Here is a 16,242-nt window from a genome sequence, read left to right as displayed (position 1 = left end):
TTATGGAATAAAGGATAGATGCTTTTAGTTGCTCATCTCATTCTATTACCCATTGCTTTTTAGTGCTGCTTCTGAAAAAAAAAAAGTCCCACTTTCAGAAGTAAAAAATATCCTAAAAACCGGGAGGGGGGGTATGTCACCTTAAAATATCCCCCAAAATAGCAAGAAAAAGTAACAAGTAAACATTACTTATTATGCACAAAATTAATGCTGTCTCAAGTTATTACTTTGTTTTGCTAGAGGAACTCCACCATGACCACCTTATCCACAGATTCTTTATCCATGAATTCTGCCATCCATGGGTTGAATATATATGTATATAAAATCAAATCTTGATTTTGTCATTTTATATAAGGGACACCATTTTATTACACCATTCTATTTAATGGGACTTGAGCATCCACAGATTCTGGTATCCATGGGGGGGTCCTTGATCCCTGTGGATACCAAGGCCCCACAGTACCTCTAAAAGGTGGTTTCATCACTTGTAACAAGTAATTTCCAAGTGATGAGACAAAGACCTGGTCTTCACATGGAGAAAATGTACCAGTTCAAATGGAGGATGTCAGTGTCTCAACATGCCTACATATTTTTACATATTTTTAAAAGTCCCTGCAAGTTTAAGAGGGGGAGGGAATAGGGAGAACCATCTGGTGAGTATTTTTTTCTCTATGTTATATTTCTCCTCACAGGACTTTTTCGTAAGTACTTTCAGAAAGGCCGTTGCACATGAGAGAAAACCCAGCAGACAAATGTGTCAATTTGTGTTGGTCACTGCACAGAATAACATTTGCTGTGGTCCCTAAATTAGATTATTAACCTTTGTTGTTATGAAATCTGCACTATCTTCAAGTTTTGTTTCCTTGCAATTCAGTCTGGCATATAAAGAAATGTATTCTTTAGTTTTAAAGCTATAACATTAAAGCAACATTGTTAAGCATTAAAGCTACAACAGAAGGCTTGCTGTATCAGTCCATCATCATTGTGTTGTTTTGGGGATTCAGGAAGTCATAGTCCAAATAATAACATTCCCCAACTCAGGAATGCACTCTTTCTTGCTTATGCCATGTTGCTGAGGAAGACTATGATTTCCCTTTGTCCTAAATTGGAAGACATTCTTGTTCATGGGGGGGGGGGGGGTTCTAATACCAAAACTGTTGCAAAAGAATGTGTATTAATTCAGTTTTGTATCCTTTTACATCTGGAAGAGACTAATATGTAGAAAGGAGTTTCCCTTGCTGTCCAAAGGCAAGCCTACTTTTTTGCTCCCAAGGCTGTGATAGTGCTTTTGCAATGCAATAATTACTACTCTCTAAATTCATGATGTTCACTGAAACAACTGTACTTATTTCACAATCTCAAATGTTTGAACTAACCATCATTTCATGCCCCTGCAGACTTGTGTTTTGATTTTTTCATCTTCTTCTTCTTCAAAAAAAAAACCTTTGCTGTTCCCAGAGCAACAGTTGAACGTTAATGAAGCTGTAGCATTAGCGTTCCCTGAGACTTTGAATCCAAGGGCCTTACAAATTGCAGATGAGGAGGCTTGCACCTTGCCACTGCACCATTGTCTCACTGCTTATTTTTAATTACATCAAAGCTTTGGAAACATGATCCCATAAATGCTTTGTGGGAATAGCGGTGAATGTGCTTGTCATGTGAAATCCATAAATTGCTTATAATCCTCTCAAGATGTTAAAAAAAGCATTAAGTAATTGAAGACAGGAAGTCCTCAGTTAATTATTTAGAGGTGTTATCAATGCTTTAAGTAAACTGAAGCATTTTCTGCTATCGCTCTGAGTTGAATGCCATTGGGATCGAGGGGCACCAGCCATCATCTTCTCATATTCTCTAATGCAAACAGCATATGGCAGCTTGTCAATAAAAGACCTTTTTATATCATTTATCAGTGAACACTTCCAGTACTCTGTACAGAACAATTTGGATGACAGTTATGGCATTGTTTCACTTTGTGTTACTACTCCTTTACAAATGGTCCCGCTAATGCATTGGGGGATGGTTGGGGGGAGACTAAAATAATTAAGGGGCATTGTATTAAAAGAAAGCTAAGACTGCCCTCTTCAGCAGCAAAAGCAAGAACAGAAAACTGTTTTCCCAAGTCTCTTCTTTGTATCTTAAAGGCAACCAGAATAATGGAATTGTCAAAAGAAAAAGCTTTTTATGGCTAATTTTATTTTGAAAGAGACAGAGGTTCATTGGGATATATTCCATGGAAGAGATGGTGTGCATTGTTTAGAATATTTGTGAAAGAAATGGCTGGAGAATTTTATGAATACTTTATATTCCCAAAGGGGAGACATATTTGTTAACAGCCTTCTTGTAGCACTTCAAGGGCTAACATGATTATTTGTTGTTGTTAACTGCCTTTGAGTCGATCTCAACTCAGGACGGTCCCATGGATGAGACATCTTCAAGACCCCCTGTCCACCACTACTCTGCTTAATTCCTGCAACCCATACCTGTGAGCTCCTTAAAACAGTCCATCCATCTGTCTTGTGGCCTTTCTCTCTTCCTACTTCCCTCCACCTTTCGCAGCATTATTGTCTTTTCCAAAGAGTCCTTCCTTCTTATGATGTGTCCGAAGTACGACAGCCTCACTTTGGTCATCTTGGCTTCCAGCGAGGTTTCGGGCTTGACCTGAACAATTCTGACATCATTATTATTATTATTATGCTTTATTTATACAGCGCTGTAGACTTACACAGTGCTGTACATACAAACAATAAAATAAAGTAAACCTGCCCATGCCATACAATCTAAGAAATAATAGCATAATACAGATACATAACACATAACAATACAGGAAAGGGTACAATAAAGTAAAGCAGGCAACAAATTAAAAATGTCACTTAACAAATAATAGTCACGCAATGCCTGGGAATGCTTCTCTGAACAGGATGGTCTTCAACTCGGTTTTGAAACTGGTTAAAGACGTTATGAGCCATGTTCGTAGGGGAAGGAGATTCCAGGAGTGAGGGGCAGCAAGTGAAAAGGGACGAATCCAGGATGGTGCAGTGAAAACCTAGGCTGAGACATCAGACCTTGACTATTAGAACAGAGGGTACAAGTGGGAAGGTGAGGAGAAAGAAGGTTAGATAAATAAGGAGGAGCCAGCACATGCTGGGCTTTAAAAGTCAACAGCAGAAGCTTATACTGAATACGGAAGGGGAAAGGGAGCCAGTGAAGGGATTATAATAAAGGATAAACATGGTCAAAGTGGTGAGCGGATGTAATAAAGCGTGTAGCTGAATGCTGGACAGATATTAAAGGACGGAGGTGAGAGAGGTTGTGAGAGACAACCAGAGCGTGGACCAGAGTCTTGGTAGTAGAGGCTGAAAGAAATGGACGGATTTTAGCAATATTGTAGAGAAAGAATCTACAGGCCTTGGTTGTGGCCTGGATCTAGGGTATACACGACAGACAAGAATAAAAAAGGACACCAAGACTGCGGGCTTCCTGGACCAGTCGAATAGAGATGTTGTCGACAGAAACAGAAATGGAGCATTGGAGGGAGAGCTTCGGTGGAAAGACAAGAAGCTCTGTCTTGGACATGTTGAGCTTCAAACGCCAATGACAGAGCTGTAAGACAAGACAACTTGCTGTTCAAGCCCCAGAGAAAGGTCAGGGGTGGAAAGATACAGCTGAGTGTCATCAGCATACAGATGATAGGAAAAACCAAAAGAGCTTATTAGTTTACCTAGGGACAATGTGTAGAGAGAAAACAAAAGGGGACCGAAAACAGAGCCCAGAGGAACTCCAACAAATGAGGGAACAGAGGACGAGGTCTGACCACCAGTGATCACTGCAAAAGATCTATCTGACAAATAAGATCTAAACCAGTCAAGAACACTGTCCGAGAACCCAAGGTCAGAAAGTATGTCAACTAGAAGACTGTGATGAATGGTGTCAAAGACCGCAGACAGATCAAGAAGAATGAGAACAGAGTAAAGGCCATTAGCCTTGGCTCATAAAAGATCATCCGAGATCTCAGTGAGAGCTGCCTCTGTAGAATGCTGTGGGCGGAAACCGGACTAAAAGGGATTGAGAATGAAGTTGGCTTCAAGAAACTCAACACAGCAAGAATAAACGACCCGTTCCAAAACCTTAGAAAGAAAAGGAAGAATAGAAATCGGACAATAGCTAGACAATGAAGAGGGATCAAGAGAAGGTTTTTTTCAGAACAGGGGAAACGAAAGCATGTTTAAAGACCGTAGAGAAAGAACCTGTAGAGAGAGAGAGAGAGATTAAAGATATAGAGAAGCGAGGATAGAAAAGAGGGAGCTATAGAAATTAGAAGATGAGTAGGAATTGGATCAAGAGAACAAGTTGCAGGTTTGGAAGAGTTCGGCAGTGTAGTGCTTTAGTGCTCAGTTGTATGTCTTTTCCAGTTCTTTCATAGCTGCCCTTCCCATTTCTAGTCTTCTTATTTCTTGATTACTGTCTCCATTCTGGTCAATGTTTAATCCTAGATATGGGAATTCTTTAACTATTTCAATCTCCTCGCTGTCTAGATTGAATTTGTGTATTTTTTCTGTGGTCATTATTTTGGTTTTCTTTATAGAATCATAGAATAGAGTTGGAAGAGACCGCAAGGGCCATCCAGTCCAACCCCCTGCCATGCAGGAAATCCAAATCAAAGCATCCCCAACAGATGGCCATCCAGCCTCTGTTTAAAGCTATTTATGTTCAGCTTTATGTTCAAACCTGTCTTTGCACTTTCATCTTTGACCTTCCTTATTAATTATTCCAATTCCCGAATGTCTTCTGATAATATTATGGTGTCATCTGCATATCTTAGCTTGTTAATGATGTTTCCTCCTATCTACTTTTAAATTGGTTTTAAATGGCCATTGTTTTTATGTGTGTACCTGTTCCTACAAGTTGCCTGTCAATTTATAGTGACGTATATATTCATAGGGTTCTCTTAGGCACAGATTTGATTTGCCATTGCTTTCCTCGGAAATTTAACTGACAGCATCTAGTATTCTTGGGCAGTCTCCCATCACTGCTTAGTTCTGAAAATCAGAAGGGATTTGATGTCTTCAGGGTGTTTAGGCTCATCTTAATATAACCTATTGTATTGTTGTATTTAGGTACTACAAATAATAATTAACCAATTAATCAATATTTGAAACTTTTGAAATAATTGTTTTGTGTCTTCAAGCCATTTCTGGCTTACGAAGATCCTAAGGCAAACCAATTAAGGGGTTTTCTTGGCAGAATTTGTTCAGAACATGTTTGCCCTTGCCTTATTCTGAGGCTGAAGGACTGTGACTTGCTCAAACTTACCAAGTGTGTTTCCATGATTGAAAAGGAACTCAAAGCCTTGTCTCCAGGTGTCCTAGTCCAACACTCAAACCACTATACCACACTGAATCTTGCTTTGAAATAATATATAAATAATACTTGCAACTCCTGAAAGACTGAACCCATTTGAAAATATGGGGTAACTTATTTCCTTCATGTCCAGACCATGGGGGGTCCATGGTACAGTTGTTTGACACTGGGAGTTTCTGGGGCCACACAGAATGCCAAACATGTTAAAAATGAAGCCAAAGAAAGCAGGACAAAGCAAAACCTGAGCATGATTGGAAGTCTGCTTCTCATTTTGAAAAACAGTGGTTGACAGCCTAATAGTAAGGTAGGACACTACCTTACAACATCACAACTCACCTTTTTGATCGCTGTATAGGTCACAATTATTCTCAAAATTATGCTCAAAAGCCTACAACACAGACTCTGGCCATACGTGGAGAGAGAAATCCCAGAAGTACAAGCAGGATTTTAAAAAGGAAGAAGTACTAGGGACCACACTGAAAACAAACGATGGCTAATGAAGCACACACAAAGAATTCTAAAAGAAGATCAGCATGTGTTTTATAGACTATAGCAAAACCATTCACTGCATAGATCATGAAAAGCTATGGAACACTCTTAAAGACATGAGTGTGCCAACACATCTGATAGTCCTGATGAGGAATCTGTACTAAGGAAAAGAGGCAGAATACGGAGAAACCATATGGGTCAGGCAAGGCTGCATCTTTTTATCCTATCTGTTAACTTGTATGCAGAAAATATCATAAGAAGAGCAGGCTTGAACACAGAAGAAATAGTAAAAGAATTCCCATACCTGGGATCAAACATTTGATAGAAATGGGGGCTGTAGTCAGGAAATCAGAAGAAGATTAAGAATGGGGAGGGTGGCTATGAAAGAACTAGAAAAGATTCTAAAATGCAAAGATATACAACTCAGCACAAAAATTAGAATCATACAAGCCATCGTATTCCCTATTACCATGTATAGATGTGAGAGCTGGACAGTTAAGAAAGATGATATGAAGAAAATCAATTAATCTGAGATGTGGTGCTGGAGAAGAGTGCTGAGGATCCCATAGACAGCCAAAAGAAAAAAAAAACAAATGGATCCTAGAGCAGGTCACTTTGGAGATATGCTGTTTAAATGATGCATGCGTCCTAAGAGGCCAGAAGCCACGTTAAAGCGCAGGTTTGGTGCAGCTTCTGGCCTCTTAAGATGCCTGTGTCATTTGAACAGCATACCTCCAAAGTGACTTGAAGCAGCTTTATTTTGGCCTGTTTGTTCGGGCCCATAGTTTTTCAAATAGTTTGGATCCAAACCATGTAGGGCTTTTAAGGTTAAGGTTAGTAGAAGAATAAAAGGAAATAAAGTCCCATGTGCAGACAGAAGTCTACAAAAGCTCATGTTACCAGCTTCTTTCTTTCAGTTAGTCTCAAAGATGCTACGAGATCCCTGTGAAAACATATTAATAGATGGATGTCATCCTGGTGGCTACAAACTTGTGTATCAGTAGAACAGTGAATCTGCTCTGTAGTTTGGTCTGAACTTTAAATGAGCTATCTGAGTTGATCATTCTGAGTTGATCCTTTAAAGCTCATATTAAAACATGGAGAGGATTTAAGGCTCCACTGACATGGACTGTATCTGCATTTCAGAAATAAACCAGTTTGACTCCACTTTGACTACCATGGCTTCATGCTATGGAATCCTGGAATTTGTTTATTGTTGTGGCATCAGAAATCAATGACAGAGAAGTCTAAATATCTAATAAAACTACAAATTCCAGAATCCCATAGCATTCTATGAGGTTAAAGCACTGCCAGACTGCATTGTTTCTGCAATGCAGAGGTAGGCTTAAAAGCCATCAGCTGCCATGAGTCACAGTACTATTGCACACAACAGCTAATCATCACAACCAATTGCCTCTAATAAGAAAATAGATTCAGATAACTGGAGATTTCTTACCCACCATTGAATTTTGATCAAAGGAAAATGCTACATATTTTAGGAACTTTGAGAGGAGAATTTCAACAAGATCTGAAATTTCTCAGGGGTATCCTACACTTCTGAAATTACTGTCACATTCCTAACACGGAATTAAAAGCCACTTAAGGACTCCCTCTGGATTGAAATGGCTGAATAAATTCATGGAAAGCTATAAGATTTTAGACAAAACTAATAAAATTTCCCAGGAGAAATTCCTACAGCCCAAATTACAATATTGCATTTATTGAAGATTGCATATAAGCACTGCTTTTTATAAAGCATGTAGTACTTTGTATCTCTCTCCATAACTGTCACTCTCTTATTGTCAGCTGGATAAATAAATTTTCTTAATTCTAAAACATTTGGTGCAGGAACTCCTCTTTTTTTGTTCCTCGCCTATTTTTCTCTCTATGTAGTTCATAGGTGTAAATGAATCTTGCTTCATAATAAATATTTCTTTTAAAAGCGAATAAACATAACTCCCTTTAGGGGAATTAAAGTAATCTGTTGCTGCAGTAATCTTTCCTATCATGAAATGTTGTTGACTATTTGGCTCACATCCATGCCTCTGCCTCCCTATCCTGCAAGTGCTGTTTTAACCCTCTTGCCTTTGTGCTAAGTTTACACACAGCGGGTCGGAGGTTTTTTTTAGCTTCTCTTCCAGTTCATGATTAGGTTAGAGTCCAAGCTGTTTCTCTGACTCATCTCTTTATTTTCTAGTGCTTCTCATCCTGTTCAATTTGCACATGGCTTGAAGCCTTGGGTGTCATTCATTCATTGTTTTTCCTTTCAGATGGGTCTCTTGTGTATTGCTCCTGTGTATGTATGACCATTAAAAAAAAAGAGGCAACAACAATGAAGTTGTCATCTAATCGGCTTTAGACAAACGGTTCAAACCTAAAGCTTTTCTCTCTCTCTCTTTTCTTGTCATAGAATTGCATTGTTTTTCCCCCCTTAAAGCAGGTACAATGCTAGTTTAATGAAAACATTTTGCCAAGGATAGGCAAGCAGAGATAAGAAAGCTGGGGCCCATCACTGACAAGGACAAGAAAGATTAGAGGAAAAAATACAAACTGTGAACAGAAGTCTAATAGCAGTTCCTGAGCTTACAATAAAAGAGAATCCAGTGTCTTTCCCCACTTCTTGATACTGCTTTTCAAAACTTATATATTAGAAGGAATACATATTTATAAACCATGTTCAAAGGTTCCATTGAGCCTTTAAATGTTTTGCGGTAGAGAAATGTTAAGGAAAATCCATAGGAGGTGGCTGTAAATTAAAGGTATAGAAATGGAAGAAGAGTTGACTAGGCAAAGAGGCTGTATTTTGGTCTGGATCCCAGGGTGCGTTTAATGAGCGTACAATACAGTAGCATATTCTGTTTAAAAGCTTGTTGGTGGAAATGGATGCTGTGTGTCTTTATGCAATTACAAAATATGGCCAACTTCTTGAATTCAGGGCCAGTAAGGTATGATAATGGTGACTGGCATGGTTTTAAAAGGGGACTTTGCAAATGTAGCAATGGTGAGGCTATTGGTGGCTGTTCATTACCACAAAATAAAGTTTCTATGTTTAGAGGCAGAATGTCTTTCAATGCATATAGCTAGAAAACAAACTGGGCGAAGAGAGCTATTAACTTTACCTCTCTGTGGACTAAACCAAACTAAAAAGTGGTACAATATAGTTTTTAAAAGAAATTAAATTATTAAACAGCTTACAATATACTATTAGAAGTATTTTAAAGAACCAGTACAATTGAAGCTAAAGCTTATCAAAGAAAAAAGGTATTTGATCACCAGCAGAACAGCAAGGAGGGACAAATTAGCCATCTAAATAAGAAAGCGTCAGAGCCTAGAGGTAGTCACTGAAAGGGCTCATCAGTTATCCCCACTCAGTGTCTCTCTGAAGGTGATGAGAATGAGAGAAGGGCCTTTTCTGATGATCCCAGAACCGAGATCTGATCTTATGGGGAGATACAGTCCTTCAGATAACCTGGAGCTGAGTTATATAGGTTTCACTAGCAGTTTGAATGGTGTCTTGAAACACAAAGGTGTGTGTGTGTTGAGCTTCAGAGAATCCCTCCCCTGCCTCCAAGGCACCACTACTCACCAAGTGCAGACTTTGGGGTCATGGCTAGCCCATCAAGGGCAAGGAGGATGGGCATGGTGTGCATGGCAGATCCTGCTCCTCTTCCTCATTTGTCAACAAATGTTCTATTTCTTCTAGAATTGTGCTTTTCTTCTAGATGTTCCTCAGAATATTTCAAGACTTAATTTTAATCTGTTTTGTATAATGTAGGTCTTCACCCTCACAGAAACTACAGCTTCACACTTGCAGCATGTACATTTGTTGGATGTACTTCCAGTCAGGCAAGTTCAAGTAGAACATTGCAAGCTTCTCCTCAAGGTAAAGAGAAATGTACTGACCTCTTTATAGCTTGTACCATTCTACTTGTTATATATATTGCTGATTGTTGGCAGTATTCTTTGAATTTGTTGCTTTCTGGTTTCATGTGGTCATATCAGAAGAACCCATTCCTAGATTCCCAGATTTACACATCTTTTGCATGGAAAATGACGAATCTCTGAAATTGTATGCATGTCTCTTTTGATGTGCTATGTCCATTTTGATGTGCTGTGTCCCCATAGGATATTTCAGTGATAGATGGTCCAGGACTATCAGAGGTAGCAGTGTATCTATGCAGGAAAAAAAATTAGAGTCAGAAATTAGTTGGATGCGTAAGAGACAGTTCAATTAATTCTTTACTTTTATAGAAAAAAGCTTTTTGACAGTGGAATGTGAGTCAAGGGGCTGTAACTAGAATGAATATCTTGCCAAAGTTAATTGAGTGGACGTGTCACTTCTTTATTGATGTGAAACATCTCTTTAGTGAGATACTAAGCTTCTCTTTCTTCAGTACCACAATGGAGCCACATTCCATGGCTTTATCCTATGATAATGTGGTATCTCCTAAGCCACAACTAGTGATGGGACTGAATCTGCAAAGGTAGATCTTTCCCCACAGTTCCACAGGCAGATCACAACCAGATTGTGGCAACAACAGCAGCAGTAGCTGGATGGAAGTGTGTTTGCCTTTTGTTGAATCTCCTGGGCAGTCTTCTTGGGGTTTCTTCTCCTGTGAAAGTGCTGGGATTCCTGCTGGAAAATTTAAGATGATAGCTTACTCCAAAGTCTCTCACATAAAGCAGGGGGTTAAGGCTGGTAACTCATACAGTAGCACTTCTCAAAGCCATCTTTTTCTGTCCGAGTAATCTCCACTCACAAAAAAAGGGGGAAATTAAAGCCTATAACGTCACATTCATTAATGCAAAGCAGAACAAAGGGAGAAATCCACACAGCCAACACAATCATGTGTTCTCCATGAATAATTCCCATTACACAGAAAAGACAAACTGGGGCTATTTCATTTTATTTCTGTATTTATATTATTTTATTTATGTCATACCATTATCCCAATATGGGACCAAAGGAGGCTCACAACTTAAATTAAAACAAAATACAGCTGAAAATTAATGATGACAATAAAAAAAGTTCAAAGCAAAGAAATAAACTCCCCCATTAAAAACAGCACTTACTTGAAATATTTTACATGCATTTAAAACATAATAGAGAGGACAAGAGTACAGCTTGCCCACATTACTAGACCCTCCTTCTGTAGCAACTAGTTAATATTCAAAAGCCAGTGCAAATAAATGTCTCTGCCTGGCAGTGAAAGATGAGTGGAAAGAAATCTATGCTTTGGGGGTGGGAGTGAAATTCCACAGTTGAGGAGCAGCCACTAAGAAGACCCTCTCATGCGTTCTCACCAAACATGGCTGTGATACTGGTGTAACAAAGAGTAAGCCTTCCTCCAAAGATCTCAAAAATTAGGCAAGATCTATAGGGAGATAACAGTAGTTTAGATATATGAATTTATGTATATGAGTGCAGGTATGTATTATTCTGGTGTATAAATATCAGCTTCTAGCTAAGCCAATTTCTAAAGTGCTGTTCTTGATGTAATTGCAGGGGTATGGTCTCAACCTCGTCATATCATAATTAGTTCCACAATTGTAGAAGTGTATTGGGATGAACCAGAACAACCCAATGGAATTATTTCTCTGTACCGATTGTTTCGAAATGGAGAAGAGATTTTCAATGGTGGTGAAAGAAATCTCAATTTCACTGATTCTGACCTACAACCAAACAGAAGGTAAAAATGTTAGAAACATAGGATATGCATGAGAGGGTGTTTATTAAAATATAGCATAGCTTTCCACAATGCTGAAGCAGAGTCCAGGTTTTAGCCTATAAGCATACAAATAATCACTTAGGACATCCTGTTAGTGACAGGGATCCTGTTAGTAACCTGTATGCGTGTAAGTGTAGATTATTTGTATGTATTTCTTTGACATGCTGTTTGTACAAAAATATATATGCAAAACAACATTCTTTTGTAGGAAGCAGTCTATTTAGAACAAAATATTTTTGTACAGTATGTGTGTGTTGGGCAGACATCTCCAGATGAAGGAATGTGCCATCCCATACAAAAGGTAACACAAGGCAAACATAGGTGACCATAATAGGTGTTTCTGCCTTTTTTCTTTCTTCTTCAAATCTGGAAAATGGTCAGTTAGGTTTATGACTCTTGGTGAGGTCTGCGGGATCCACACCTCATTTTTATACTTTATGGTGAAGTTTGTTTATTTGTGATTTAACTTATTTACCATCAAGGCTAGTTTTGTTTTGTTTGTAAACTACCTTGGGTCCCATGTGAGGACAAAGGTGGTATATAAATGAAATAAATTATATAAATAAATAAATTCCACCCTATTTGAGATCTCCTTATCTCACTGTGTTGTGCATGTTTAAAAATGGTGGTGTGCAATAAAAGAAAAAAATGTTAGTTATACGCCTTATTTTATACAAATCCAATAAAGTGTTTCCTACATTGTTGCTTTGAATAAAGGGTCTTTCTCATAGTTATTTTTTTTCTTTTAAATTACTTGACTCTTCCTTTCTGATTGAGTCAACATGGAGACTTGATGAATGGTTTCTTCCCATACAATTCTGGGAGGGAAATACAGAGATAAACTGATAGAGTATTTGTTAGTGTAAATCCTTTTAGGTCATTTAAGAAATTGGAAAAACATTGGAAAAACAAAAAACAAAAAACTGAGGAGCTCCTTCTTAAAGTCCACAAGGGCCCTTTACAATCAGCAAAAAGCGCTGGCCTGCAGGTGGGGTGAGGGCTGAGCTTCCCCATGCTCAAAGCCCTCACTGCACTGCCCAGGCACCATCTTGGCATGCCCATTTAGATGGCATGCACCATGATGATGCCCCTTTAGCACAGTGCCCAAATGGCGCTGAGCCAAAGGGGCTTCATCAAGCTGCGCAGCAGCAGCTATAGCACCCCTTCGTGGGCACAAAAAAGAGCTGTTTTTTCTGGCTCCTTTTTATGCTCTACAGAGACCCAGTTGATGCCACAGCCCGCATTTGCCACGGCATTGAACCGGGGCAGAAGGGGTGGTATCTCGCTGCCCCTTCCTGCCCATCCGTAAAGCCCATCAGTATCCATGACAAATTTCATGTGGTTAGGTATGGTCTTGGAGCTATGGCACAGACAAGCAGACACATAGTCTTCTGTAATTATCATTCCTTGCAGCGTGATAGAAGAAAGGAAGGATATTGTTTCCCCAAAATGGTAAGAACTTCCATGAGTGCAAATATTTTTGTTGTGGAAATTCTGAATTGTAAAAATATGTATCTAACGGAATGAAAGAAAGACATATTCAGAAGCAGAGGATGCATATGGTGCTTCACTATGTATATATATGCAAAGAATGGATGCTTTTAGTTCCTGAATTGTGTGTGATCACCAGAAGGGTAGGTACTTGGCTCAGATGCCTACTCTTGACTATACAATCAGCACTGTCCAAACTTGAACGTTGGGTTCTCTGGGGCCTTTTGCACTTCACACATAGTGCTATGATTCCATTTTAACTGCCATGATAATATCCCATGGAATCCTGGAATTTGCAGTTTAGGAGATCTATTTAGACTTCTCAGCAAGAGAGTTCCAATGCCTCATCAAATTATAGTTTCTGAGATTCCAGGGGTGTAGCCATGGCAAATAAATAGAATCATAGTGCTGTACTTGTGCAGCATGAAAGGGCTTCTGTATGATATGTGTATATTTTGTTACATATGTATTATTACAAAGTCATCTTTTGTAAGAGTCATGTCAGAGGGAAAACCTTTACCTTTTTTAAAAAAAATCCTATTGTTACATACAGACATGCAGGATGTATTTTATTAGTATCTAACAGGCAACATGTTTCATTACACTTGTTCATCCTGAATGTAACAAATGCTAAAAATGAAAAGAAATGTGTTACAAATAACTAAAATAATTGAACATTTATTCCCCACCACTCTTTCTTCCCGTCCCCTTTTGTTTTTTCTTGGTGTGTGTTTTCATAGATATGTTTACCAGCTAGAAGCTAGCACATGGGGTGGTAGCAACACAAGTGACAAATACATCATCCAGACACCATTAGCCACACCAGAGGAAATTCCCATCCCATATAATGTCACAACAATAGATGCATATTCCATATTTGTTGCTTGGGACCCTCCTGGTAAGCATGCCTGCCTATGTGCTATATAGTAAACAAGTTGTCTATCTGCTACAGTTATCCATTTTGTCCTACACATTTTTTTGTCATTTGCAAAAAAGAGCTTTTATGAATGTTGACTCAATGCTAACACAGGTTAGCCATCTTGCTGAAGGTGGAAGATTTGGGGGTAATCATGAAAAGACATCAAGTAACTTAGTTTATTATCATATTACATAATGGCAGGAGGGAAGCATCATTTGGATTTTCTGCCTCAGGCACCAAAATGTCTTGAGCCATCTCTAGCTGATGATACAATAATTATGAAATAATTAAGCAATTGAATAGACTCAGCTCCATTCAAATGGAAAAGATGATAATATGCCAAAGTGTGAATTTTAATTTGATGGTGGTCATTTACTTGTACTAGCACCCTTCTCTACCCTATGTCCAATTAATTGATTAATTAAATTTGGCTTTGGAACAGTATGTTACAATCAGTGATGCCCAACTTTTTAATACAAGGGAATAGCAATATGTGTTGAACTCCTGGTAAATTCAACCAATTTAGGGACTGCTTACTCTCCCAAAAAGAAGCAAGGCCAGCCAAAACGTATCCCAATTTCTTGTAGCTATCCCTCACAAACAAATAAGAAAATCCAATAATCTTGCAGCTAATTATTTTTATTTCTACAGATGTCCCTTAACATAGATGGATCATATAAACTGTTTCATATCAGAGTTTCATCCAGCCCTGATCAAAACAATTGTCCACAACTTCTGCTAAATGTGTGCAATTATTCATATTAAGGTATACTGTAGCAAATAATTTGTTTCATACAGAAATTCAGGCCCCACAGATATATTTAGTGTGGTTATTTTATTGCAAAGGGTCTGATTTTGTATCTAGATAACTTCTTTAAGTTAGATATATTCAGATATATTGATATGTATGGCTCAATAATTTTTCTATTCAAACCTTCCTAATATTTTAAAAAATATTCACACCTTGCAGCACAGTCAAAGCTGAGCTAAAGGATATAAAAGCATCAGATCTAAACGCACCTATAAATATTTGCCATCATGCTAGGAATAGTAAATATTCCAGTGATGCCCATTGAACCAATGGTTAATAGATCTATAATATCCTGAGCTGTCAATCTTTTAGTTTTCAGAAGCACAAAATCCATTATAGAAATGCTATAATGTAGGAAAAAGATTAAAATCTTAAATTAAACTCCCCCTACCCCCACAGCCTTGAAGGATTTAGAAACCAGAAGGAAGGAAGAAGAATTTGACTTATAATCTACAGCTGATTTCTGTGGAAAGTGTCTTTTGATAACAAGTTTCAGTGGATGCTTTGAATATTCACTATCATAAATAGGTTTTAGGACCTTCTTATAGGTTCTGGACATAGATCTGTGGACTATATCCACCTTATTTTGATATAGGGAGACAGTTTTTATATAGGACAGTCCATGTATTCATGCATGTCATTAATGTTTGTAGAAGTGATTGGCATTTTTATTTACAGGAAAACGCATATGTTGTTACCCACATTGGGATACAATAGGTATGTAAAAAAATGCAAATTTTCTCATCCTCAGTGAGAAGGGGTGTCTCAGAACATCAATGCACCACCTCAAAACAATAGCAAACAGCTGGAAGATATTTGTTATACTTTGGGACTGGGAAAGCACTGTACAAAGTATGTTTTGCTCTGCAACATGAAACTTTGTGGAAAACACACAAAAATGCATATTTTGCATATTGCTTCGTTGTACACAGAAAATACTCTGTTTTCTCTGCAGAATGTTGATTTTGCACAAAACTCAAACTTTTTCTGGGGACAATTGTTCACAAAAGAGTCTCAATGTATGAAAGGTCCTTGAAAAATACACTCTTGCATTCTTGCCCATTTGTGAGGGGAGGGAAATGATATTTGTTTGTGTATGTGAGAATGTGGAGGGGGGAGTGAAGCTTTACATACCTATGGAATAAGGATGTTATTGTGGAAAGAAAGTGAACAACTTGGCTTAGAAATTAATAAGATGAGCAAATACGATATGACTCACTTGCAAAGCCTTGTATTTGCACCTTAGCATATGAAACGTCTCATTTTCATGTGTAATTTCAAGCCTATGCAAATATTCCCAAGTAAAATTAGGAGTGTTTTTCAAACTTATTCCTCTTGAAAAAAGTAATAGAATTTAAATTTTGGATGCAACGTTTCAGTGCTTGTTGCCTGTTGTAAGAGATGAAAAGTGAATCCTGTAACTCCCATTGTCATACATATGAGTT

The 16,242-nt window shown here is 38.2% G+C and overlaps 1 protein-coding gene across 1 annotated transcript in view; it reads left to right on the top strand.

Moving 5' to 3' along the window:
- Nucleotides 1–16,242, top strand: part of USH2A (usherin) — a 665,032-nt gene that overhangs the window by 537,047 nt on the left and 111,743 nt on the right. Inside the window, exons 55-57 of the mRNA XM_089528326.1 lie at nt 9,623–9,730; nt 11,354–11,537; nt 13,808–13,965. Coding sequence (XP_089384452.1) covers nt 9,623–9,730; nt 11,354–11,537; nt 13,808–13,965 — 450 coding nt within the window. The remainder of the gene's footprint in view (nt 1–9,622; nt 9,731–11,353; nt 11,538–13,807; nt 13,966–16,242) is intronic.

Source organism: Sceloporus occidentalis, unplaced genomic scaffold (assembly GCF_023333645.1).
Source record: "Sceloporus occidentalis isolate IW3139 unplaced genomic scaffold, rSceOcc1.0.p SCAF_6, whole genome shotgun sequence".
Taxonomy (NCBI): Eukaryota; Metazoa; Chordata; class Lepidosauria; order Squamata; family Phrynosomatidae; genus Sceloporus; species Sceloporus occidentalis.
This window is presented reverse-complemented; position numbering and strand designations above follow the sequence as displayed.